This window comes from Sphaerodactylus townsendi, linkage group LG02 (assembly GCF_021028975.2).
Source record: "Sphaerodactylus townsendi isolate TG3544 linkage group LG02, MPM_Stown_v2.3, whole genome shotgun sequence".
In the NCBI taxonomy this organism is placed as follows: domain Eukaryota; kingdom Metazoa; phylum Chordata; class Lepidosauria; order Squamata; family Sphaerodactylidae; genus Sphaerodactylus; species Sphaerodactylus townsendi.
This window is the reverse complement of record NC_059426.1, coordinates 80,388,573-80,415,375: the sequence shown is the minus strand read 5'-3', so window position 1 is coordinate 80,415,375 and position 26,803 is coordinate 80,388,573. Positions and strand designations below refer to the sequence as shown.

The 26,803-nt window shown below is 41.3% G+C and overlaps 1 protein-coding gene across 2 annotated transcripts in view; it reads left to right on the top strand.

Annotated features, from left to right (window-relative positions):
- The window catches only part of MOB2 (MOB kinase activator 2), a 151,835-nt gene that overhangs the window by 52,490 nt on the left and 72,542 nt on the right, over positions 1–26,803 (top strand). The window contains exon 1 of one of the 2 annotated variants that reach the window (XM_048484859.1): positions 24,330–24,655. The exons of the other annotated variant lie outside the window; for it this stretch is intronic. Within the exon in view, the coding sequence (XP_048340816.1) occupies positions 24,618–24,655 (38 nt within the window). The 5' untranslated portion in view covers positions 24,330–24,617. Of the gene's footprint in view, positions 1–24,329; positions 24,656–26,803 lie in introns of those variants that run through there. 2 annotated transcript variants of the gene reach the window in all.

Sequence of the window (26,803 nt, the reverse complement as noted above, 5' to 3'; positions counted from 1 at the left end):
GCTGCTCCTGTCCACTTTCCTGCATTTTCTGCTTAATTTTATAAAGGAATGAATCATGTAATTTTGCAAAGGCTGAATGAATAAACTGAGTTTATTTGGGTCTTCAGAGCTGCATTTTTCATAATGCTTAAAGGAAGGTAAACTTGGTCAAGTTTTTACAGTAGACATTGCAGCCATTACATGTATATGAACTGTCTCTGCCTCCTCCTTCCTTGTCCTGCCATTATAGCAGCATTTATTTTATCCTGTTCGTTAAAATTGTCCACTAGCCATTTGAATAATTTGTAAAACAGATGTGGCCATGGATACATTGGTTGCAGGTTAGATCAGACATTTGTATTTGTGATGGATATACCTGCTTGAAAAGTCAGGCTGTGTGTATAGCATTTCCTTGTGTGAAAAAGCAAACATCTCAACAGTGCTCAACCTGGGGAAATAAAGCAGATGATGCTGTAGGGGAAATCCATCAGAGAATAGCTAAAGAGGTAGTACTGGAATACCTGATTACTCTAAATAAATTCTAGTCTCCAGAGCCTGATCTACTATATTCAATGGTAGTAAAAAAAAAACCTGGCAGAAGTAATCTCAGAATCACTGGCAATTAATCTTTGAGAATTCCTGGAGGACAGGAGAAGTCCCAGCAGACTGTAGAAGGGCGAATGTCCCCATCTTCAAAAAGGAGAAAAAGTCCTAAACAATTATCACCTAGTCAGCCTGACATCAATACCAGGAAAGATTCTAGAGCAGATCATTAAGTAAGCACTTAGAAGGGAATACCGTGATCACTGAATGTCAACATGGGTTTCTCAAAAAGTAGTCATGCCAGATTAATCTTCACTTTTTTGATAGAGTGATAAGCTTGGTAGATGAAAGGTCTGCTGTGGATATAGCATAATAAGGCCTTTGACAAGATGCCTCATGATATTCCTGAAAAAGATTAGCAAAATATGGGCTAGACAATGCTACTGTTAAATAGATTTGTAATTGGTTGATTGACTGAACCTAAAGGATCCTCACCAATAGCTCATCTTTATCCTGGAGAGAAGTGAGTATTGGAATGCTGCAGTGCTATTGGATTTTTAAAATAAATGACTTGGATAATGGAATAGTGGACATGCTAATCAAATTTGTGGATGACATCAAATTAGGAGGGGTAGCGAATACCCTCAAGGTCAGGGTCAGAATTCAAAATGACCTTGAGAGATTAGAGAACTGAGCCAAAACTAACAAAATGAATTTCAAAAGGGAGAAATGTAAGGTACTACACTTAGGCAGAAAAAGTGAAATGCACAGATATAAGATGGGCAATACCTGGCTTGATAACACTACATATGAAAGGGACCTTAGTAGACCACGAGTGGAACGTGAGTCAACAGTGTGATGTGACAGCTAAAAAAGCCAGTGCAGTTCTGAGCTGCATCAGTAGTACAATGTCTAGATCAGGGGTAGGGAACCTGCGGCTCTCCAGATGTTCAGGAACTACAATTCCCATCAGCCTCTGTCAGCATGGCCAATTGGCCATGCTGGTAGGGGCTGATGGGAATTGTAGTTCCTGAACATCTGGAGAGCCACAGGTTCCCTACCCCTGGTCTAGATCAAGGGGAGTAATAGTACCACACTGTTCTACATTTGTCAGAAACTACCTGGAATCCTGAGTCCAGTTCTGGGTACCAAAATTCAAGGATATTGACAAGCTGGAGTGTGTCCAAAAGAGGGTGACCAAAATGGTAAAAGATCTGGAATCCATTATCTATGGGTGTGTCAGAGGAATCACTGAGAGAATGCCAGTCCAAACAAGTCTTCATCTGCAGGTGGGGGATGAAACAGAAGGGGACAGATGAGTTTCCTGGGGAGAAAGTTCCACAGTTTTGGTGCCACAACTGAGAAGATTGTCTCCTGGGTGTCACCTTCCTAATCTCACAACACAGGGGTCCTTAAAGCAGGGCTTCTGAAGATAACTGTAGTAGTAGGATGCTTTTAATATATGTTATAACCCGCCCAGAGCCCTTCGGGGATGGAGCAGGATATAAAACTAACAAATAAATAAAATAGTATGGAAGGTTCATAAAGGAATAGACAGTCATTCTGGTTGATCTCAAACCAATAAATAGGATTTTAAAGGATTATACCAGTATCTTGAACTATATCTAGAAACAAAGCAGGAGCTAACGTAGATAGGTAGCAGGCTTCAAGACAAATTTGTTTTTTTGGTACAACAAATTTATTTATTAACATTATTTATACCCTGCCATTCCATTGTCTATATTCAAGGTGGCTTTCAGAATACAATAAATTCCAACAATAACCAATAATAATACTATCAAATCCAATTCAATATAATAAATACTGTACAGTAAAGTCACATAGTTCCATTTAAAAAAAATCAAAACTATAACATTTGCTTTGAAAAACTGAATTGCTGCTTGCTAGATCTATATGTTAAAGGGTGTGTAAAATAAAAAAAATCCTGATGACGGAAGCATAGCAAAGAAGCAGCCAACTGGGCTTCTTCTGGAAAGCCATTCTAGAGTTGGGAAGACCGTGCCTAATCCACTAAATCCTGTTTCCGTGCAGCCATCATTTTAGTGCATCTTGCGCCTTCCAGACAGACCTCCACAGAAGTGAGTGTAGATTGCACAGCAGGTGTGTCTTGTCTAGATTGCCCTTGATAAGCATACAATTTTGAGGTAAGTAAGTAGTGACTGGTGTTTTGAGCTTCTGGAGACAAGAAAGCAAACAATGACCTCTGCAGCTAACCAGTTACCCAGACCATGAAGCCTCACATTGCTTAACTTTTGAGAGATTTTATAACAGCACTATAGGGAATTCCACAAATTTACTACCCTGCAACCATTTCTAATAAGGCTATCTCAGCATGTATCTGGCTATAATGTACGACCTAAAGGGGCAACACCTACAGGATCTTCGTAGTTCATTGCCTGGGAGTATTGTTACCACAGATGTCTGGGTGAGTGCATCGGTACAATTCTGTCCGTGCCATTTTGTGCTGAAAAAGAACTCTTTAAGAACTTTAGTGGTTTATAAATCTATAATGTACTAACTCTGATAACACAAAGTATCTAGTTGAACCTGTTGTAATTAGTTGTGTTATCTTGCAAACATCTTCACTGTACAATGTTCTTATCTTTTTAATTCTAAAGTATAACGAAGTTTCCCATTAGCTTGTGAACCATGAATGAAAATCATTAAATAGTTGGGAAGTCACACATCAATAATCACTTTCTCCAAAACACTTGATAATACAGTGAGTACACATGTGCTGGGAGTTATGTTAGTTTTATGAAAAATGCCTTTTGTTAAGAATAAAACTGAAAGGCATGCATAATGGTAGCACAGTGGTCACAAAAACGCGGGCCTTCCCTTACGTCTGATCCGGAAGTTGAAACTGGTGCAACATGCAGCGGCGCGTGTGCTCACAGGTGGTGCCTTTAGAGAACACATTCAACCTGTGTTGCGCCGCTTGCACTGGCTTCCGGTTGAGTTCGAGACTCATTCATAAGGTGAATGGGTACTCACACCTTTAAGGCCTTGCAGCGGTCACTGGGACCTTCGATTGCAGCCGAGGACCGTCTTACACCCATATGTCCCCTCCTGCGGCCTCTGCGTTACGGCAGGAGGCCAACTTGCTAGTTGTCCCCTAATAGCCCCTCGATGATCGCGAGTTGGCCTCTACCCGGGCCAGGGCGCTTTACAGCCCTGGCCCTGCCTGGTGGAACTGCTACCACCAGCTATCCGGGACCCCCTCTCGTGAGGATCTTGGAGAGTTCCACAGGAGCCCTGTAAAGACCCGAATTGTTCCACCCGGTGGTTTGGAGGGGCCGACGGCTGAAGTCGCCCTCCCCCCCCTGCCTCCCTCTCAGCTTTAAGCTCCTGGGCCCTTAATTTTGTGGGAGGCCCTCAGCACTGGGTCTGCTTCCAGGGTGGGTGTATTACGTTTTATGAAATTTGTCGGATGCCGCTGTAATTTTATTTAATTCGCTGTTTTAACTGGGATTTTAATGTTATTTCTGTTATGATTATGTTGTTCACCGCCCAGAGCCCTTCGGGGGAGGTGCGGTATATAAAATTGATTATAAATAAATAAATAAATAAATAAATAAAAACACTTTAACCTCAAAGATATCTGCAGGTATAAAGGATGTTGCCTGTCTAATTTACTGAAATGTGAAAATATTTTAATTTCATACTTCATGTTTTAACATTGGCATGGCTTACTGGCTCTTTTTTAGTGGAAAAGATTACAGCAGTTCAATATCCTATTGTTAGGCAAGAAACTACATTTTATACTTCAAATGTGATGCATTGTTTTGTTTTGAATCAGGAAGCCTTACAGTGCAGTCCTGTTCAGTTACTCCAGTCTAACCCATTGATTTAAGTGGATTGAGGCTTGGAGTACTGCGGCTGTGCAGCTGATTTCTCACGTAGCAGAGGGAGGAGCCCAGTGAGTGCCAAGTAGCAATAGCCATTGCTTCCTCTTCTCTTCCCTTTTGCAACGTAACCCTTGCTCGTGTTGTAACACATTACAAGGTGGTTCTCTAGCAAAATTGGGGAAGTTTGGGAAGACAGTGCCTAATTCTGAGCACCTACAGAGTGAAAATCTAAAGTTTTGCAAAACCTCATTTGCTGCCCATTCTCTTAAATTTCTCTTTGATCAAAACTGAATTGATTAGAAACCAACTCCAAATTCTTTTTTTTTAAAAGGAAAGATTGTTGAGAAAGAATCTGGGTGAAGAGGTATTAAAATAATTTCCTTGAACGCTAATTTCAAGGCTTATTCTTGTACAGCCAAGCCATGATGATTTTGTTTGTCTGATTGCAGGCACTGTCAGGTGTGTGAATCCCCATGTTCTGCCCCAGAATTTCACTGGGTGACCTTTTGAGACAGTTCTCCCACCCTAATCTACTTCACAGAGTGGTGCTTGTGAGAATAAAATGGAATAGTGGAGAATAGTGGTTATGTGTAGTATTTTTGGTCTCAATGGGAGGATGGGCTATAAATATCTAGATTAAATCCTTTTCCTGATATTTTCATGATTCCAGATTTTTTTAATGCTTGTTGTAAATATTTATTATGGATTATATATATGTTAATTGAAAAGACTGATAGTTTAAGACATTGCTTTATTAATGATTTTCAATTAATATTGTAAGTTTTCTCAAATTTTTCAGGATGAGAGATGAGAAATAACTTCCAAGGGCTTTAATAGTTGCATTAATTGGGTTTCATATATGTCCTTCAATGTCTAACAAGTTTTCTAAGTAAAATGTTTATTGCAAAGTGTTATCTGCTACTTTGGTATCTGACTCAACTCATTGTTTTACACTAGAGGGCAGCACTAATCCGTTCTATTAACAGAATTACAGAGTCTCGAGGTTTGTAGAATTTGATGAGTTTTGTGAGATTTATAAGTGAGACTTGTTTATTTGCCTTGAAGTCCATCTATCAAAATGAGGTTTAAGGTGGATTACACAACACAGATGACGGGGAAAATATAATCATACAGTATAGAACATCAGATGAACAATGCAGTTAGACTAAGAGTACAATGCAAGCAACAATGTGGACCTACAGTAGGTTATGAAGTGAATTTTGCACTCACTAGAACTAGGAATGCAAAATTGAATGCCAGTACCAATGTAGTAGTTCTGCTGAGAACTTCAGTAGCTTATATAAAAATCTAAACTTTTGAAGAAGTTGCAAAGCTGTCAGTTCTCTTAAGATGCAAGTTCTATGACAAAACACAACAAACTATAACGTGGAATGGTTTGGAAAGCAAGAAGATTTGAACACAGTGCATGAGTGCAAGAAGTATAAGACTTGTTTGTAGTGGCATACTGTGGGGGGAACAAAGGGGGGGCCCCAAGCACCACTTGCGGGCATCATATGGAAAATGCATTTGGCTGCCCCTTCCCCTGCCAGTTGTTGCTGCATGCCACTTGCTTCCTTCCCCACCCATCACCCACTTTCTCCTGCCTGTTTGCTGTCTCTTCCACTGAGTGCCATTGCTTCCATCCATTCACTTGCCAGTGGGGCAGAGTGTAAAATGGGTGAGCAGGCAGAAGCAGCAGCAAATGCTGGGCAGAAGCAGTGGCAAGTGGTGGGCAGCAAAAGATGTGATGAGCAGTTGGAAACAAGTGGTGGGCGGACGAGGAGGGTGTGGCAGCGACTGTTCTCCCCTTGCCTTGGCTGTGGGGGAGAGAGGCTGGGGTGGGCGCTGCCGTACCCCCCTGCTTGTTTGTATTGTCAGAGTTAGGAGAATCTTCATAGACTGGAAAAAAGTGATGATTTCTGGCAGAGTTGGATTATTTTCTTCAGATGGAAATGTGTAATATTACGCTTTCTCTTTCTTTACCTGGGCTGATAGACCCCAGGGCAGAAAGAGCTTTTTTATTCAGTGGGGCAGAATTATTCTTTCCCTCCTGTACTGCAGCCCCAGTTTGAATTCCCAGTTACATAACATGTTGGCAGACCTGATCATAGGTCTCTAATATGATATATACTTTGGCTTGCTGATAAATGCTGATTGGTACTGGGCACACTCAGCTCATAGTGTTAGTTATATGAGGATCTAATTTGAGACAGGAATAGTGATTTTGAATTACTTATTTGGATTCTTTTTTGAAGTAATGCTCCCAGCCCCACTGTAAAATATCTCTCTCAAGTTGCTATGAAATTCTCAGTAGGATAGCCCTAACCTGCCATCTCTCCAAAGAGAACTAGACCTATTATTGCAAATAAATATGTTTTAAATATTGCCTTGTTGTTGGCCCTCCATGGTATCTGGTTGGTTACTGTATGAAACTAAATGGACCACTGGTCTAATACAGAGAGCTGCTCTATGTTGAAGTTTTGAGAGTTGCTGAAGATTCTGAGCTGATGTAGAGGGATTGTTTGAAATCTCTGTTGAAAGTGTTGAGGAGAAGAATGCCCGTATCTCTGTGGTATTCCTTTATCTTGTAAATTGCATATTTTATCATTTTGCATAGTGTCCTATTGTTTTTGAAATACGATAGTGACGTTTCATCAATGGCATTTAACATACACTTCAGAATTTTCTGGCCTTACATATCCAGCTACCCCCAATTGTTGAAAGAATAGTGCAGGGTTGTATTTTTCCCTTCATATGTATCTTTCCAGAAGGATAGTGTGGAAGCTAGAATACCACCTGCTGCCAGCAGAGGAGCATCATCTGTAGCTTCACTTGCTAATTATTGATGTACACCAATTGGAACATTACATTTATTATCTTGTAATAAGAATTAGTACCAGAGGGTGATACAACAGCACTGACAACTAGTTCTGTGTTTTGCAAGCACTGTTACTTGAGCTCCAGCAGGTAGACACATTTAGTCTTCAAACTGCTCTTTCAAATACTGCAATTATTTCTGACAACATTTTATACTGTTAGTAACAGGTTTATTCTTCCAGCAGAAGTGAGGAATACTCATATTACATGGTAGGGATATAATTCCCATTAAACATGGTTGGGTGTGTGATATGTCAGTATCTGATTATCCTTGATTACTGAGACAGGAGGAGGAGGAGGAGGATTTATATCCCCCCTTTCTCTCCTATAGGAGACTCAAAGGGGCTTACAAATTCCTTTCCCTTCCCCCCTCACAACAAACATACTGTGAGGTGGGTGGGGCTGAGAGAGCTCAGAAGAACTGTGACTAGCCCAAGGTGACCCAGTTGCCGTGTGCTGGAGTGGGGAATCAAACCCGGTTCCTCCAGATTAGAGTACACCTGCTCTTAACCACTATGCCACTGCTGCTAGAGAAAGCAGATCATTCTTTTGCAACTCTTTCTGCTAATAAGAACTGAATCAGCCCCATCTTTTGTATTTCGTGACCAAAAATAATGTTGCATCCTGTTACCTCAGTGATGTTGGAAATTCGTAGTCGATGCTTTAACTAGAATGGAATCTTTAGACCTGTTGATCCTGTAACTGTTGACAGATACAGGAGTCTTTTGTGTACGCTCACAAATATGAGGCAAGTATGATCATGTGTTGGTAATTTAACCTTGGGCATTGAGAAGACTGTTAAAAACTGGACATTTATGGGATTGCTGGGTCAAAAATTTGTAGTCACAGGGCACACCCTGGGGCCTCAATAGTGCACGTGACTTCTCTTTTATGAAACTGTGATCTTTTACAACACTTCTTGAAAGTAATACCTGAACAAAGAGGAGGATGTTGGTTCCAAGAGGGTGATTTTGTCATTAAGGCTGCCAAAACTAACTTCATGTGAATTACTGACCTTTTGTGCTGAATTGTACTGTTTCTAAAGCCCTCCACAGCTATTTTGTTTTTGTGAGCTTTTGTGAAACCCAACAATGAAACCCCATGTTAAGAATCTTTTGACAGTGGATTACTGCTTTCCTTGAAGCCTGCCTTGACAACACTACACCCTAATTAGCAGGAGGCATCTCTCTTGAATTAAGAAATGCACTTGATCCACCACACACATTATAAATGTGAGTGGGGAGATGAGTAATTGATTATACTTGGCCTCTGTAATAATGAAAAGAAAGAAAGCTTAATATTGCTTCAGAAACCAAGATGTAACTGACTACATGTTTGATCATTTAAAGCTGCTTCATAAAAGAAACAACACTACAAGTAATTACATTATTTTGGGTACAATGGGCTTGGACACTTTTAAATGGGGAGGGATGCTCTCACATCTTGGGGAATGTATTCGTAAGTAGTACATTTAAACTGTATGTGCCTTGTGGATGGCCCTTCTTGGTCACAGCTCATATTTTGAAATTATTAAAACAATCTGTAAGTACATGAACATGGGCGAAGGCCGGGCATGAAAAAAGTGCAGAAGAGATGGCTGTAAACCTGAATTTCCTACTTTAAGGTTTGTATCATTTACAGAGAATACATTATAGTAGTTTGACTTGTGTTGTGTTGCAAAACATATCAATAACATGCACTGTATAGTAATATTAAAGTACTGGAATTAAACTTCTAGTAAATACAATCAATGACAGCGCTTTAAAAGCTGAATGCACTGCTTCCAGTTGCACGCTTAGATGCCATCTCAAAAAGAACACTGTTGTGAGAAGAAACGTAAAAAGTAATGTGAAATTTTGATGATACCTTTAAGCATCTGTTATGATTCAGGACAGAAGCTTAGAGATGCTTCCTATTTTACACTGCATTGTTTGACAGTATAATTATGGTTGTTTGAAAAGGGTAGGTGAGTTTCATGGCTGACTGAATCCTAATGGCTTTTTCATATAAGCTTCCCTTGCATCAGTTTCTTGAGGACATCATTGTTTAGATCATTAGGCCTAGTTATGGGACTAAAACTTGGTCACTTTGCAGGTTGACCTTCAGTAGGAGATGGCATGAGAAGGTTTGGCTTGGTTGATTCTTCTGCATTGCTCAGTAGCTTTCAACTCCATCAGTCACCATGTCTTTCCAGAGTGGGATTGGAAAGCACTATTTTGTAGTGGTTCTAATCCCACTTGTATTGTAGATTTCAGAAGGTAGTGCTGGGGAACTAAGTACTTTGGCCTATGTGATCCTGCAATGTTCCATCGTGTCTGCTATGTGCTTTAATAGCTACATGAAACAACTGGGAGAGGTCATCCGGAGATTTGGGCTGGCTTCTCACCAATATGTGGTTGATGCTTAGCTGTACCTTTTGCTTCTGATCCCAGGGAGGCTGTGGAAACCCTCTAGATTGGTTACATCTTAATGACTAGATTTAATGCACGATTAGGCATGCTAAAAGATCAACATGGAGAAAACATTAACTGAACTGCAAAAAATAAAGAAAGGATTGGAACAATACACTATATAGAAGAGGTGACAGATTACTTCAAATACTGATGTTTTGAAGAAGAACCTTCAGTATGAGAAAGTGACATGGTAGCTGACTGAGAACAATGGGAAGAAACAAATAATTGGGAATAGACTGGATATCGATAGAGCTGTTCCAAGCCACAGAAAAGAGTCCATCAAACTTTTAACAACAATATTCCAACAAATATATTTTAAACAATGGACCACAGACTGGAAGCTCTCAGTCTGTTTCAGTTCCCTAAAAGAAAATGTCATACAGCCCCATCCACAGTGGAGGCTAGGGGCCATGGTGGGAACTGTTCTGTTCCCTTTTGTTGTCATCTTCTGCTGGGCATGAAGACTTTTGTTTTGTTTGGTGTTTCCTCAGTGATTCATCCTTTCTGCCCAATTTTTTAATTAATGTGTTTATGCTGTCGCTTGTGTATTTTTGGTTTTGGTTTGAATTATGTGTTTTTGTTGGTTTTAATGGATTTCAAGATGTGATCTTGTATCTTTTTTAATAAGCTACCTTTGTGGCCATAATGAGGATAGTAAAGCAGAATATACATTTTGTAAAATAAAACAAATCAATTATTCTGTTAATGAAGACCCCTTGTTATAGATTATTTGGGGCATCAACTCAATGGCCTCATATTTCGGTTCAATGTTTGACATATGCCTTTGTCAGATCCTGAAGATCTAATTAAGTGGCTCACAGCTCTTTGGATTTTGTGGGAGTTCAGCCACATATGTTTCATGGCTGAATTTTTATATGGATTTTTTAAAAATCCCACCAAGGTAATTTTTGTGCTATGTTCTTAGGTTAGAGGACTATGGAAATTCATTGGACATGAGATGAAGCAAGAGGGGTGGAGGATAAGTTTGTGGACCTCTTTCTGTTGTTACATTGGCTAGTTCTGTATAGCAGTGTCTGGCAGACAGAACAAGAATGTTGGGACAATCTAAATCACAGAGGGCATGGTGAGAGTTACTGAGCACAATTGCCTGGGAGAGGCTGTTTTCTCAGTTGGCAGTTACTTTATTTGACCAAGCTTTGGTTGGTAGTGTTAAAATAGCTGCACTGAAACAGAAGTCTGCTTGGTTCCTGATGGTAACCAATTCTAAACCACTAATTGCAGTCTACCTCTCAGATGGGAAGATATTTTACTTTAAGATGGAACAAAATAGTGGAAAGTTAACCTCAGTCTCTCATTTGCTCCTTCAAGCCTCATTTTCTTTCAAACTCAATAGATCAGGGAGAACGTTTTGTAGAAAACTTACTCTTTATAAAAGCTGAATACACTGCTTCTCTGATCATATATTTCAAATTTCCAGACTTATTCTTGTACTACAATAACATGTGAGAAACTATTTTAGTGCCCATATGAGCTATCACCATGATCCTGCAGCTTGGTCTCCAAGGATGCTAAAAGCTGATTCTCTTGTTGTCAGTGCAGGCCTAGGTAGAGTTATGAAAGGGATGAATGTATGTTAATTGTACATGCATCTTCCTGATGTTTGCATGCATGCTAACACTTTTCTGTTCATGCAGCTCTCTGGGGATCAGGGCAGCGGGCTGTACTTTCTTTGGTGTCCATTTGTATCCTGAAGTTCCTGAAAGATCTTTGATTCTAGCGTTATACTGGCACATTGTCATCCCTATCTCAGATGATTTTTGTGTGTGGGGTGGTGGTGGTGAAAAATGGGTGAGGTTAGTCAGACAATAACAGGTTGTCATAACAGAAGGCCCAGATGCTGAATGAGGTACAGAATAATACAGAATAGTTTGTTGTTCTCTGACTTGATCAGTATTTGTGGTAAAATATCCTCCATTCCTTACCACTGAGAAAGCAGAACTCGGAATCATCTGGCAGTGATGGAATATGCTAAAACGTATTGACCCAGCCTTTGCATGCAAGTTGAAGTAATATACTTGGTAACAAAGGCTCATTCCGCACATGCAGAATAATGCACTTTCAAACTGCTTTCAGTGCTCTTTGAAGCTGTGCAGAATGGCAAAATCCACTTGCAAACAGTTGTGAAAGTGGTTTGAAAACGCATTATTTTGCATGTGCAGAAGGGGCCTAAGTTAAGCAAGGAAGTGTTTCAGCAGTGTGTTTCCAAGATACTTACCTTTACTTTATGCTCGTCACCTTTCAGCTGTTGCTTGGGTCTGTCTCGGAGACTGGGAGAACCTTGTTTTGAAGGCAAATTGTTGGCAAAGTGTCTGATGCAGGTTTGATATGCAGTGAACAGACAGGCTACAGTTTGGAAAAACTGCACTAAAAGTAAAAAACTCATATCAGAAAAGAAATTTGTACTTTTCTGTATGATTTTTTCCATTGGCACCTAAGTAGCATTGTTTTGATTATACTAGACCAGTTCTTATATTTTCATGTTAGATTTTAAATCAAGCATTTGTATTCCTGGTCAATTGCAAGACCAGCCTAGGAAAGCTTGGAGACTTGATTTATCTCTAATGTGTGTATCTGGATGATGGTCTTTGGAGAAGTCTTGTTACATAAATATAGGGACCAAAAAGTAATATTAATTACCACTCGGTTCTACAGGAAGACAGATTTCAAGCTAAACATTCTTTAAGAATGATTTAAGATGACTAAATGCAGTTGCTCAGACTGGCTGGACTATGAAATAAAAATTTAACAGAAGGGTTACTCAGAGAATAATTGGGCCAGAATGCACAACAGAGGCCTTATTATAGTCAAAGAAAAAATCATCTGAAAGCAAATTTAAAATGTAGCTAAAAATGTAGGAGTTCCATAAAATCAGTGCATTTAAAAAGTATATCATTTATCTATTGTCTACCCATGAAGCAGAACTTTATGAAGTGCCTATGTCAGAGGTTAGTAGAAACACATTTTTTTTCCATCTGGGTCTTGAAAAGGTGATGCCAAAGGTTGGAGGGCTTGTATAGGTGAGAAACTATGGCACTAGCATCAGGGAGGGCAAAATGAGAATAATTGTCTTTGTGCCTTTCCAACAGTGAAGCCCAATGGCAGAAGGAGCAAGAAGGAGCAGTTCTATTTCCTTTCCCAGCTACCGTATATACTTGTGTATAAGCCAAGTTTTTCATCCCTTTGTTTGGGCTGAAAAATGCCCCCTCGGCTTATACTCGAGTGAGGGTGACAACCGGCAGGAGAGCGGCGGCGGCAGCGATCCGGCCCATCCCTTCCCCATACATATTCGGGCTTCACAGGTGGCTGGGCCAGCAACAAGTTAAATGTTTTTTTAAAAAAGAACTGACCTCGGCCGCTGCAGTAATTGGCGCCAGCAGAAGGCTTCATTCCATTAAAAAAAGGGAAAAGAATCCCCCCCCCACCCTTGCGGGCTGCCGAGAAAACCCTCCTCCTTGAATGAAAGCCTCTGCCGCCTGGTATCGGCGCCAGCACGAGGCTTCATTCCATTTTTTTTAAAAAAAGATGCTGCTGAGAAAGCCCTCCTCCTCACCCTTAAACTTTTTTTTCTTGAGTGAAATCGCCTCTGCTATCGGGAAACCCGGTATCGGGAAGGCTTCCATTCAAAACAAAAATCACTCTTACTAAGCTGACCAGAGAGAGCTCTTTAAATTTTGTTTGCATCGGCACTGGTAGGCTTCCTTCCTTTCAAAACAAAAATCACTCACTCACTCACTCACTCACTCACTCACTCACTCACTCACTCACTCACTCACTCACTCACTCACACAGAGTCTAAGCTGGAGTGACGTAGTGGCTAAGAGAAGTGGCTAAGAGCAGGTGCACTCTGATCTGGAGGAACCGGGTTTGATTCCCAGCTCTGCCACTTGAGTTGTGGAGGCTTATCTGGGGAATTCAGATTAGTCTGTGCACTCCCACACATGCCAGCTGGGTGACCTTGGGCTAGTCACAGCTTTTCGGCGCTCTCTCAGCCCCACCCACCTTACACGGTGTTTGTTGTGAGGGGGGAAGGGCAAGGAGATTGTAAACCCCTTTGAGTCTCCTACAGGAGAGAAAGGGGGTATATAAATCCAAACTGCTCCTCCTCCTCCTCCTTCTCCTTCTCCTCCTCCTCCTCCTCCTCCTCCTCCTCCTCCTACTACTACTACTACTACTACTACTACTACTACTACTACTACTACTACTACTACTAAGCTGACCAGAAAATGAAATAAACTCTCCATATCGATGCGGGCAGGTTCCTTCCATTCAAAACAAAAATCATTCACACACACACATACCCTAAATCTCCCCAGGGAGCTCGTAAAAGTTTTTTTTTTAAATGAAATAGCCTCTGCACTCAGTGGCACAAGGCTTGTAAAACTAAACACAAAACAAAATCACGAATCACACAACCCTTCCCCCCCCCCCCCCCAAGCTGTTCAAAGCTGCTTGAAAACTAAAAAGCTACACATGGGTTGAAAAGCTTAAAAAACACCCCAAAATCGTGAATCTCCTCCTAATAAATACCTTGCGTTGCTGGGGGCGGGGGGGGGGGGCTCTTTAGTGTGAGGTTGGCTCTGTTTTGGGGGTTTTCTAGTGTGCCCTGAACCAGGAAAGGTGTGTGGGAGGAAGGGAGAAAGCTTCAAGCCACCTTAATTACTGAATCCTATCCCTAATGAAGAAGACTCCTCCTTACAGGAGAGAAAGGGGTGGGGGAATCTGCAAACTCTTCCTGTTCTATTGATTTGGCTTCAGGTCTCAGTGTGTGTTTTTTAATTTGTTGCCAGGAAGGGAAACATTTAAACTGTGAGTGCAACTGCTCTAAATGCTGCTCCCTGGCCAATCAGGGAAGGTTTTTATTCCCTGGGATTTTGGTTGCCTGCCTGCCTGGCCCAAAATTGAAATTGTTGGGGTGTTGGTTCATCCTGGCAATTCTGTGTGTGTGTGTGTGTGTGTGTGTGTGTGTGTGTGTGTGTGTGTGTGAGAGAGAGAGAGAGAGAGAGAGTGTGTGAGAGTGTGTGTGTGTGTGTGTGTGTGTGAGAGAGAGAGAGAGAGAGAGAGAGAGAGAGAGACCCATTGTTCAAGAAAAGCTTGAACTTTATCTGCCTCTATTTCATAAGCCTGCCTTTATGAGACACATCAGCCCTGCAGAGGAGGCCTTCCTGGAGAAAAGAAGACACCAAACAGTTTGATTTTCAACCAGTTGTTTGCTTTTTAAAACTATTTGCTTTGGCTAACAGTTTGTATAGTTTCCTGTTGCTATTTGTTATTGGGGTGGTGTGTGGAGGCAGGGGTTAGGGCTGCAGAAGGCCAGGGTTCTTGGGAGTGTAAAGTTATTATTTCCTCAATTCTTCCACTGTTGTCTGTTTTTGTGTGTGTGCATGTGGGGCGCCGGTTAGGCCCCAGGTAGGCCTACGCCAGGGAGGACTGCCTCCTTACTTAGGGGAAATATTGTGGTTTTGTGTTATTCTCCCTTGCTGTACTTTTCATTTGGTGGTTTTAAATTCTTAGGTGTCTCCCATTTCCCACCCCCGAGTTTACTGTTTTTCTTTTAAATAAATATTCAAAAACATTTAACCTACTGATGCCTCAATTAATGTAATTTTATTGGTATCTGTTTTTTATTTTTGAAATTTACTAGTAGCTGCTGCATTTCCCACCCTCGGCTAATACGCGAGTCAATAAGTTTTCCCACGTTTTGTTGGTGCCTCGGCTTATACAGTACTTGTTTTCTAGCACCCATTTGAGCTCCTTTGTGAACTTCAGATTGGAAGTATAATGCTGATTTATATAAATGTACCAACTGTAGAGATACCTCAATCCAGAGGTATCCTCGTCAAGGAAGATAGTCCCAAAATCTCCCTTAAATGACCATGTGGTTTAAATCCACAAGCCCAGCAAAGTAGCCTGTCACCAGCGCTTAACTATCCCACAAGCGTAGAAGCCAAAGGGTAGAGTTCCAACCTCTGTGGGAATGCTAAGCAGAAAAGTTAGCCCTGCGAGGTAGGACTCTGCAGAGTGAATTTCCAAAAAGGCAGTTGTCTGGTAGAATGCGACCACTGGGTTAGGCGCTGAATTTAAGTTGAAGCCAGCTGGAATCACACAAAAAAACCTTTTAAGTGAATAAATAATGTTTATTAAAATCATGCTGAATACATATAACAACAACAACAACAACAACAAATGATACAGTAAACAGACCTATTTCCCAGAAAGGGACTGACTGAACACTGATCCAAAGCAATACTCACAACAAAGATGTTAGCTCTTTCGGCTGCACCTGCTGCTTCAGGCCATTCATTCCAGAGTGTAACAACAAAAAGCTAGGTAGTGAAAGTTTTTGGTGACAAAGTAGTCTTGTCTGAAGTGGTAAATCTTAGACCAGTAGAAAGACCATGAGAAGTACAATTTTACTGAACCTGAGTAGCCATCGTTATGGAGGAGAACCGCAAGGGGCAAGGTACCTGTTAACCAATCAGATTAATGCAAAGTGATATAAGATTCTGCATAGTTGACTTCTTAGCCAGGTGGCCCTAAAGGTCAAATGGGGAGATAATAGGGCAGGATTTACCCTACAGCCATAAAATCCTCCTTGTCAGGATGACACAGCAATATTTCTGATTTGCATAATTGCTTGGACTGCTGTCCTTGGGGTGGAGGAGTGAAAACCTGGAAATTCTCATTAGGCACCTAGTAGCTCTGTTATCAAAATGTTAAAAGATCAGAGTTCTGCTATTTTTATTCTCACAGACCAGTTGGCTCCCTTCACTATTTTATTTGAAGGCCTGAGCGTGCCAAAGTTTGAATCAGACAAGAACTTAAGGGAGCATAATTCTTTACACCAGCATACTCACAAGGGGCCTAGAGGTTCTCATGCTCCTTACCTAGAACAAAAACATTTTCCAAACTGGAATAAATGTTTGTAACATCTGAAATGTTCCACTGGATTTTAGTTTTGGTTTTTATGTCCTAAAGTCATCGTTAACTTTGATCTCTGCTTTGTAGATTAATAGTTGGCTTTTGTCCAAATTAGATTGTCCACTTAAGTAACCTGATTTTACTGTATTCTGTTTCTTCTCCTTGCCTGTTGATATATTAGCATACCAGCAGGCAGCACTTTTTGAATATTCTGAAAGCTGGAAATTGCCATAACTGATATGATTAAGCGTAATTGACTGTAGCATTATCACATCGTCCATTGGTAGAGATATAAACTAATTGTTTTTCCCCAGTTCAAACAAAAATGCACTGCTTTGAGCAGCAGGAAAGAGATTTCAAACTGAGAGATGAAGCTTTAGCTATGAGGCAACTGGGGAAGGTCACAACATTCCATACACTCCAGCATCAAGCTCTTTGAATTCAAAGATGTTGGGGGCACAGCAGAGTTAGCAGATGTAACCTGAGACTACTGGATGAGTGAAGAAGAGAAAGGACTCCTGTTGATGCATGTCTGGTGAGAGTTTGCAATAGTATAAAATACCTTTTTTCCTAAGACATACTCATGATGCTAATACACAAACTCTCATTTTTCAGTCATCCTTCAACTTATTTAAAACTGCTGAATAAAAGTTGTATGAATTAATTTTACAATGGTTTGGATCATGATTAAGGCACATTGGGCATTGTGCTTGCTATTGTCAGTGGAAGGAACATGGATCTTTGCCAAGCTCCCTTCTGACTCCCAGAAAATATATTCCTGAGGCCTGCAAACCTGGCAATCTGCTGTGCAGGAATGAGAAAGGACTGATGGGATAGAACTGAATGTGGCAGATACTCACGCTTCTGCTGGCAGAAGTTGAGACCGACCCTATTCTGTCTGAGAAAATGCACTTGTTTGCTCAGTGGCAGTAACCCCCTTCCCTTTTAGTGAAAAACATTAAATCTTTTTTTTTGCCCATGGCAGAGTATAAGCATATCTACTGTATTTGCCCAGGTTTCTTCAGGTGGCCTATAAAAATAGGGGCCCTGGGAAAAGGAATGAAGTAAAAAGTTTAAGGTAGGCAAATGAAATGTTTTGGAGAAATGAGAAACGCATTGGAAATGTAAGGAAGTGGTCTCTGTTCAGTGTTTGGCCTTTCTCTGGTTGCTATTTGAGTAGCCATGGAAAAAAAAGCAAATATAAGGTAGCACTCCATTCAGGGCCTCGGTTTCTTCTCTGAAGCCTGCCATTTAGATGGAGGATGGATAGATGGTTCTTTGAACATATAGAATGGATTTCTAAGAGCTGGAAATAAAATACACTCTATTCAGTGGAAACAGGAAACTAAAAGCCATAGAAAGGATAAAGGGAACTGCATAGCATCACATATGTGGTTGAAGCAAGAATGAGAGCAGCTATAATCTTGCTATGAAAAGTCGTCTTTCTTTCCTGTTCTGTATCTGTTTCCTAACATCTTCAGATTTAAACTTATTCTTTCTATGAATTGCTTTACATTTACAGTAGCATCAGAAAACATTTCCATGCGTTGTCATCTCTTCACAGGGGAATATATGTAGACTTGCAACATAGGTTGACTCATGGAAGGTCTCCATGCTAGTGGACAATTGCTTAAGAATGTTTGGCTTCTTGATGGAGCTACCACAATGCAAATTTTCCCCCCTTCCAGTATCCCTGTAACTGCCTCACTTATATAAAACCTCCTAAGTCTTGATTGTGTCATCTCACCTACTAATGTTATAGTCAATTGACTTCTATTTAACTTCTTAATATAACTGTAAAACTAATCTAAAAGGATAGTATTCCAAAAATGAAATGTTTTTCTGATTGTAAATATTAAGTTTATACTAGTAAGAAGGAGTCTTTGGCTGATTCCGCATGGGCCAAAAACAGTGGTGTGAAAACGGTGTGAAAACAGTATAAACCCTTTTACGCCATTTTAAACCCTTTTACACTATTTTCACACTGCTGTTTTTGGCTCATGCGGAATCAGCCTTTGTGTAGAAAGTAAAGATAAAGGTACTAGCAAGAATGTTCTCTTGCAAGCACTGGGTCATTACTGACCCATGGGGTGCTGTCACATTATTTACTAGGCAGACTGTTCATGGGTGGTTTACCATTGCCTTCCCCAGTCATCTAGCAAGCTGGATACTCAGTTTACTGATAGAAAAACGTGATCTTAATCTAGTCTTATAGACTTCTGATTTAAATCAAATTCACCCTGCCAAGGATGGGCCCATGGTGTGACCTCGTTTGGAATATCATATGCAGTTCTGGTCACTGTATCTCAAAAATGATATTTCAGAGCTGGCAAAAATACAGAAGAGGGCAAGCATGACAGTGAAAGAATGGAAGCACTTTTCTGTGGGGAAAGGATCAAGAGTCCTGGACTTTCCAGCCTTGAGAAATGAAGGCAGCAGATGGGGGGATGGGGAATAGAGTTTTATAAGATAATACATGGGATGGAGAATGTGGACAGAGGGGGCGATAGATGCATGACAGACAAAAGGAAATAAAATACGGAAATAAATTGTAGAATTCACTGCCACTAGAGGTGGAAAGGGCCACAACATACATGGCTTGAAAAGAAGGTTAGACAGATTCAGGGAGGGTAGGTCCATCAGTGACTATTAGCTGTGGTTAATAAAGAAAACTTCCACTCTCAGAGGCTGTAAGTTTGAAACCCAGTGCTGGGAGGCACCATCAGGGGAAGACTTTGACCTCCAGTGCCCTGCTGGTTGACTCTGAAGACAACTGGTTGGCCCCTATGTAAAGCAGAATCCTTGACCAGATAGACACAGATCTGATCCAGTAGGACAGTTTTTATGTTCTTAATGTATATCTTGGTATTTAAAAAACCCAGCAATATCCATAGTATTGTTACTTCATCAGATTATTCCAGACAACCTTAAAAGAGTGAGTCCATTACCTTTACCTTCAAATTATTGGTGTACTGCCTAAAAACAGCAAGAAAATTCAGTTATAGTTTGTGTATGTGTAGCCCGTAGCAGGGATGGCCTGGAACCACCCTTAGTATTTTTAGCTCTTTTTTAGGACAATGTGAGCATTAGCTGAAGTTAATCAAATGCTGATTTATCTCCTTTAGCAGTCTTTTACTGTCTTTCCACAGTACTTCCATACTTTCTTCCTTCCCCATCTAGGTTCTGTCACAGGCTATATTTTGCAGCAAATCCTTTTATACCAACTAGGAGAAGTTGGGTGGAGTAAATTGGCCGGCTGCACAGCTGTTTCCTGTATCTGGGTGAATGTTATGCCTGTGCATAATTACCTGATTGTTACTTTTCTGTGATGGGAGGGGAAATATTTCCAGAAAACTTTCAAGCTTTGCTTCTACTCCTCCTTTTTAGAGAAATTTTATAAACTTTATTTAAAAAAAGTATAATGGCTTCATGAATGTGATATTTGAGAGCTTTGGACATAATCCAGCAATCATAAACTCTGTTTATCCATACTCCAGATTGTGGCTTTTGCTGGTGGCTGCAGTTCACAGATCTGTTAACAGAAGTCTGTAGTGTTTTTATTAACTGGTAGGTGCTAAGTGACATTATATACATGCATACATACGTATATATTTAAACTCTTGTGGTTGTTGGGAGTGGGAGTTTTCTTGTAGTGCTGTTTATATTTTTAGCTCTATGTTTTTAGTTCTAAGAGACATAGTATCTTTGCTCCATCTGCACTTGAAAACTAAACTTGCAAGCAAACCTGGAATGTATTGGGTTTAATGTTTAGACATATTGCAAAGGCAAATTCTGAAACTGCTTTCTTAGATAAAGTGTTGTACATTCTATGTTCCTAGGAAAAGATGACATTTAGCATGATAGAGGGGAAACTTTTTAACATTAGCTGTATTTTCTTTGGGTCTTGGTTTTCAATCAGCAGACCACTGGCTCCTAATTCACAAATAACATGTAGTGTATAAGGCTGTTTCTGTCATGTGAACACCTCCATTGGCATTATATCAACTGTGCAGAGCTCCCGCTTCCTCTGAATCTGATGTTATTTTGCCACTGAGATGTGAGAGAGCAGTCTAAAACCAAACAGAACAATTGCCTTGTTATTTACACTGCCAGGGGTGACCTGCCCACTAGGTAGCCCTAGGCCAGGGGTCCTCAAACTACGGCCCGGGGGCCAAATGCGGCCCCTGAAAACATTTATCCGGCCCTCCAGGTGCTTTTGCCATGCGCACCCACCTTCCTTTCAGGGGCTTCCTCTCAAGCAAGCCTTGGAGACCTCGGTGCATGCAAATCTTTGCAAGGATCCTCTCAACCGCAAGCCCCATGGGAGGCGAGAGTTCTCTGTTCCTGGGGGGCTGCAATGCCCGGCATGCAGAAGGCAGCCTCCTGGCATGGCAGCTCCTGCAACCAGGCGCCTTGAAGGCGGCAGGCGGGTACACCCACCAGGCGACCCTCCCCAACTGCAGCTGCAGCCGTCACTACTGGCCCTGCTCACCGTCATCGTGCGCCACTCCCCAGCCTCGGTCATCCTGTCTGGCTTCAGTCTCCTTGTTTGCCGCCTGCCAGTACCCGAAGTGGGGAGGAAAGACCCCTCCACCGGCCTCTCCTCGTCTCGCTTGCTCAGCTTGGACTGCTCACATGCCTTGGACAGGGGTTGCAAGTGAGCAGTCCAAGCTGAGCAAGCGAGCGAGATGGGGAGAGGCTGGGGGCAGGGGCCTTTCCTCACCGCTTCAGGGACTGGCAGGCAGCGAACGAGGACACTGAAGCTGGGCGGAGCGACTGAGGCTGGGAGCGGCACATGACGACGGTGAGCAGGGTCAGTAGTCACGGCTGCAGCTGCAGTTGGGGAGGGTCGCCTGGTGGGTGTACCCACCTGCCGCCTTCAAGACACCTGGTTGCAGGAGTTGCCGTGCCAGGGGGCTGCCTCCTGTGTGCCGGGCATTGCAGCCCCCCAGGAACAGAGACCTCTCGCCTCCCGTGGGGCTTGCAGTTGAGAGGATCCTTCGCTAGGCTGCATGCACCGAGGTCTCAAAGTCTTTCTAGCATGCGATGCTTGCTTTCGAGGAAGAGAAGCCCCTTGAAAGCTCACACATCGCTTAAAGGGTGGAGTGTGAGCTGTACGCCTTGAGAAAGAATGTGTTAAAAGCAGACAACAGAGATTCCCATTGGGAACAAAGGGAGAGATGCCTGAGGCCCATTGGATGCAATGGAACCCAGGAATGCCAGTAGACTTGCATGGGCTTCATTGAAGACATTACAGCACACAAAAGAAAATGCAGAACAAATTTGGAGAAGCCTGTTTTTTGCCTGGCATGACAGCCCCCAGTGTGGAATGGTGGCCTCTGGGACCAGTCAGCTCAACTGCTGGTGGTCTGTAATGCCAGCCCCCAAAGGGAAACAAGAGACTGTGGCGTTAGTATCAGTGTTCTGGGACTGGAATGGTTTGTGCTTTCAAAGTAAGACCCTGCAAATCAGAAGGACGTTGCCTACGGCAGGGGATCCCCACAGATACCATAATACTCATGATACCTTTTCTGGGACCCCCCAAATGTATTTAGAGAGAGAGTAAGCAGGACTGGCAGGTGGGAGTTGTCCTTGTATACTATTATGTGTATTAATTCATAAAATTCATTTTTAAAGAAATAATCTTATTCACAGGAAAGATTGTAGTGTTTGTTGATGGAAAGTTGTTTGGCAGGGATCCCTTACCTGAGGCAGCTCAGGGATCTTGCCCCATGCATAGAAACATTTTTACTTGTTCTTTATTTTAAATATTGTATTTGTTCCCGTTTTGTTTTTTTACTTCAAAATAAGATATGTGCAGTGTGCATAGGAATTTGATCATAGTTTTTTTTAAACTACAGTCCGGCCCTCTAACGGTCTGAGGGACAGTGAACTGGCCCCCTATTTATAAAGTTTGAGAACCCCTACCCTAGGCTATTGAATAGGGTGCCAGAAGGGAGCAGGTGGGAGATGTGAAACAAAAAAATTGAAGAACTCAGTGAAGACTGGAGAAAAACAGGGAGCTGTCAGTCAGAGAGGACAGCTGAAGCCTCGGAGATCACGCAGAAGGAGGGACTGAGCTATATGTGCAATGTTCGAGTGGAAGGGCACTGCTGACATTGGAGGGCATGTATACCATTGGCAAATGAATAAGTGAATGAGTGGATATGAGGACAGATCTTGGTTTGTTGCAGGCCCTGGTTGGAGCCTGTCTTTGGGCAAGAAAAGGTTTGTCTCCCCTTGACCGTGAGAAGAGCATCATTTTCCAGCATGGGTCGCTGGTTGTTAATGATGTGTTCTGCCAGTCTGAGCTGAGAGCTATATTTTAATGTTCTAAGCTTGTTGTAACCCGAAAACCCTTCGGGGATTAGGTGGGATATAAATCCAATAAATAAATAAGGTGGGGGCACATGCCAGCCCATAGAGATTTCAGGGGTGGTTTTCAAAGAAATTTGGAGGCTTCCTAGATCATCATAATCCCCTTTGTCCTGTTCAGAACATCATATCTGGCTACTGTTGCACTCTGTACCTCCCTGCCTACCTCCCTGCCTTACCAAGTTGTAGTAGTTGGCTTTCTGTGAAGGTTTACTTTGTAAGAGCACGTGGTAGGGAGTGTCACCCCTTCCCCCAACACTCTCTTGAAAGAAGGAAATTTGTCCAGTTCAAGTATGTGTACTAAAGTTTTTAGTATATTTTGAAGTCATGCATTCTTCAGGGTTAGGTTTTCAAAGCAAATACTAAAACAAGTCCAGATCTGGCATTTGATTTATCCAAGATGTTTAACAGTCTGAGCGTGTAAAATTTTCCTCCTCATTTTTTGTTTTGACCCTAACTGGAGCTGTGTGTGTGTGTGCAAGTATGTGAAAGTTTACTTACTATGTTTTAAGGAGAAGCTTGTCCAATGGAAGTGGTTGTCTCATTTGGATTCTTAAGGCTGCTTTTCATGAGAAAGAATTCCCAGACCAAAGAAGTTTTTATGACATGATTTCTGTGAAATCTATATGTTGAGTGTGTGATTGTCTCTTAAATCTACGTCTTTTGCTTGCATACATTGTATATTCACTGGAGACTAACCAATCCACATGGTTGATCATCACACATTAGCACGTTCATGCATCCCTTTGTGAAAATGCCTACTTTATAGTGCCTACTTTTAGTTTCCCCAAATGAAGTGGATGAGCAGTGTGGGCAGTCTAGGAAGAGAAGCAGATAGATATTGGGAGCCAGTGATTTATTGCCCTTTTGGAAGCTTGCTCCCTTCCCCCTTCTTCCCTCTTCTTCCCCCTCCCCTCCCCTCCCCTCCCTTGCTCCCTGGCTCCCCCTCGGACTTGGAGGCAGCCTGAGACAGCTTAATTACAAACAAGACATCCTTGATGCTTTGTTATTATTCACTCTCATCCCAACCCATTTCTTGCTTGACCATCTTCAGCTTTGACGTTTAAGAATCTAGATGCAAGCTACTCAGCTTTGTTTTGCGTTACTTTGCTGAGGCAGTGATGAATACTTGAGTAATAAGTCACAGCAGGCTACAGAGGAAGTGGGAGCTCTGAAACAGCTTGCAAATAAATTAGAAGAGGAGGGTGAAACACACAAACTTGATTCTTCTGCACTGTTATCCTTTGAAACTTTGGGATAGGACGTTAACATTTTTATCTCTTCCTTGCCCCCTACTTCAACTGCTGATCTCTGCTGCTTTTTGGAAAAGGTTTATAGGTTTTACTTAAAAAGAGGTGGAGTATTTTACATCCTCAGGCTCTTGTTTTGCCTGTGGTGGTTTCCTTTTGTACTTCCTGCTAACTGGTGATTTCAGATTGTTCCCACTGAGGACTCTGTGAAACAGGAAAGATTTTGCCTGATTGACTTAACGCCTTTCTAACAAACAGGTGCTTCTACTTTCATTAGAGTGGGGCAATTTTATTTCATTCTGGATTTTTTCTTAAATTTTTTATCTCCAAGCATGAGACTCAAAAGGAATGGGTCTTATACACTGAACAGGTAAGAAAGAGTAATCATGTTTGCTTTTTTTTAACCCCATAAAAAGTGTGGAAAGTATTTCTACAATTAGAGCAAAAGGCTGGCTGTGTCTGTCTCTTCTGCTATAATGCTTATTTATACTATGTATTTTTATGTAAAAAATTTAGTTTCACATAGCATGTTTCATGTTTCTGTGCTTTGCGTTATTTGTGTACCCTTAGAATACTGTATGATATGGATGATTCATATTTCTGTTGTACAGTAGGAAACTGAGATTGATAGCAAGCGACTTGTCCAAGGTCATGCTATCAGTTCATGCCTCCTTGTGCCAGTCTTCTGGACCACATTACCTCTTGCATATAGAAGAATGGTAACGTCCTGGTCAATAAGATTGTAATACAAGGCTTAAAGATTCTGCCCAGTACAAAAGATGTGTAGTTTTTTCTTACCTCCAGGAAAATGTTGAAGTGGAAAGTGCTTTCTGCTGCATTAAGATAGAAGAACTTAAGCTCTGAGACGTGGAATTTCAATTTTGGTATAACTGGAGGCTAACTTGCGAATTCCTAGCTCAAGCTTTGTGTCGTTGTATGGTTGATTATAGTATATTCAGTAATGTTCAGACTATCAAGTGTGTTAGAGTATGGCAACCTATAATTGCTTTGGGTAGAATAAACTGTTCTTGTACTCCTCCAACAGAACTGCAAGAGAAATAGACACAGCATGAACTGTTTACAGATCAGTTTTCTCATCTTTAAAAACATCATTTTGATTATTTCTATTTTTAGCTGTTTTTGGAACTTCGTTAGCAGTGAAGGGTCATTACTGGTAGAATAGCAGAATATAATGTTTTAAATGCATAACTACTTACTTGTTGATAAATGCATTTAGTGAAAAATATAAAACAAGCTACAAAGCTTGAAAGTGAAAGCTATTTTTGCCTTTAAACTGCACTAAAACCTAGTTTTGGAAAAATATAACTACAAAAAGTAATCTATTTTATATGCCTAGTAATTTCTTATACAAAATAGTACAAACTACTGGATGCCTACCATACAGGAATTTCATTTATAGTTCACCATTCTCCCTAACAGGGAACCAAAATGGCTTACATTGTTTGCCGCTGGTTCATTTTACCCTGACAACAATTCTGTTGTTTCTTCTCTGACTGGCTCCCTATTTTTGTGATTTTTAGGGCGCCATTAAATTTTATGACTATTTAGTGAGGATTTTAATTTTTATATATAATTTTAATGTTGTAAGCCTCCCTGAGCCTGACCTGTCAGGAAGGGTGGGGCATAAATTGAATGAATGAATCAGTAAAGGTTGTCATATGATTTCTTTCATCACAGGGATTTCTTTCATCACATACCTGTATACATAGGTTATATGTATGCTAGCAGTGGTCCTGCAAGCTGCATTCAGTCTCTCAGCAATGTTTTTATTTATATACTTGTGTGTGTGTGTGTGGGGGGGGGGGATTTATTTATATCTTAGACATATCTTGGGGCTCAGGATGGCTAACAACAGTAATTAAAAGCAATATATCATACAGTATCCTAATATATAATTTCAGACCAGACAACCATCAATAAACATATGGTGTACTAAAATCCCACCGTTATCTTACTCTGCTCTAGTAGGCCCACAAATATTCATTAAAAATGGAGAGGGGGCAGCAGGGAAAGAGGGCACAGTGAGCACAGTGTTTACAGAAGGTGAGTTCTGTGTATCCCTGACTAAAGCCATTGTAAGAGTAACTTTGTAGCTTCTCAAGACTCAATTTGAGTTGAATGGAGAATTCCCACAGGTTTTTTGGGGGGACGGGGGGACGGATTCCTCTGTTTACGGTGAAGACCAGAGTCCTCCCTTATGCTGCTCCCCGGGATACTTCCTATCCTCAAATTTAAGTGGACATTTTTGGTTATGGCAGGAGGGAGGAGGGGAGAAAGTTGCACATATAGAAACTTTCTTTCTCTGGCACTGATTTGTATCCAGAAAAAAATTCACCTGACAGAGGGTTTTTTAAAAAGTGGGTGGTGGTCTGGTGTCGTTATTGTAATTCAGGTCATATCCTCTACCTCAGTTATTTATGTCTCAATAAATGCATTAGTCTTTAATTTGCTAAAAGTAACTTTTCTCTGTTATCTTTTCGCTGTTACCAACTGTTGA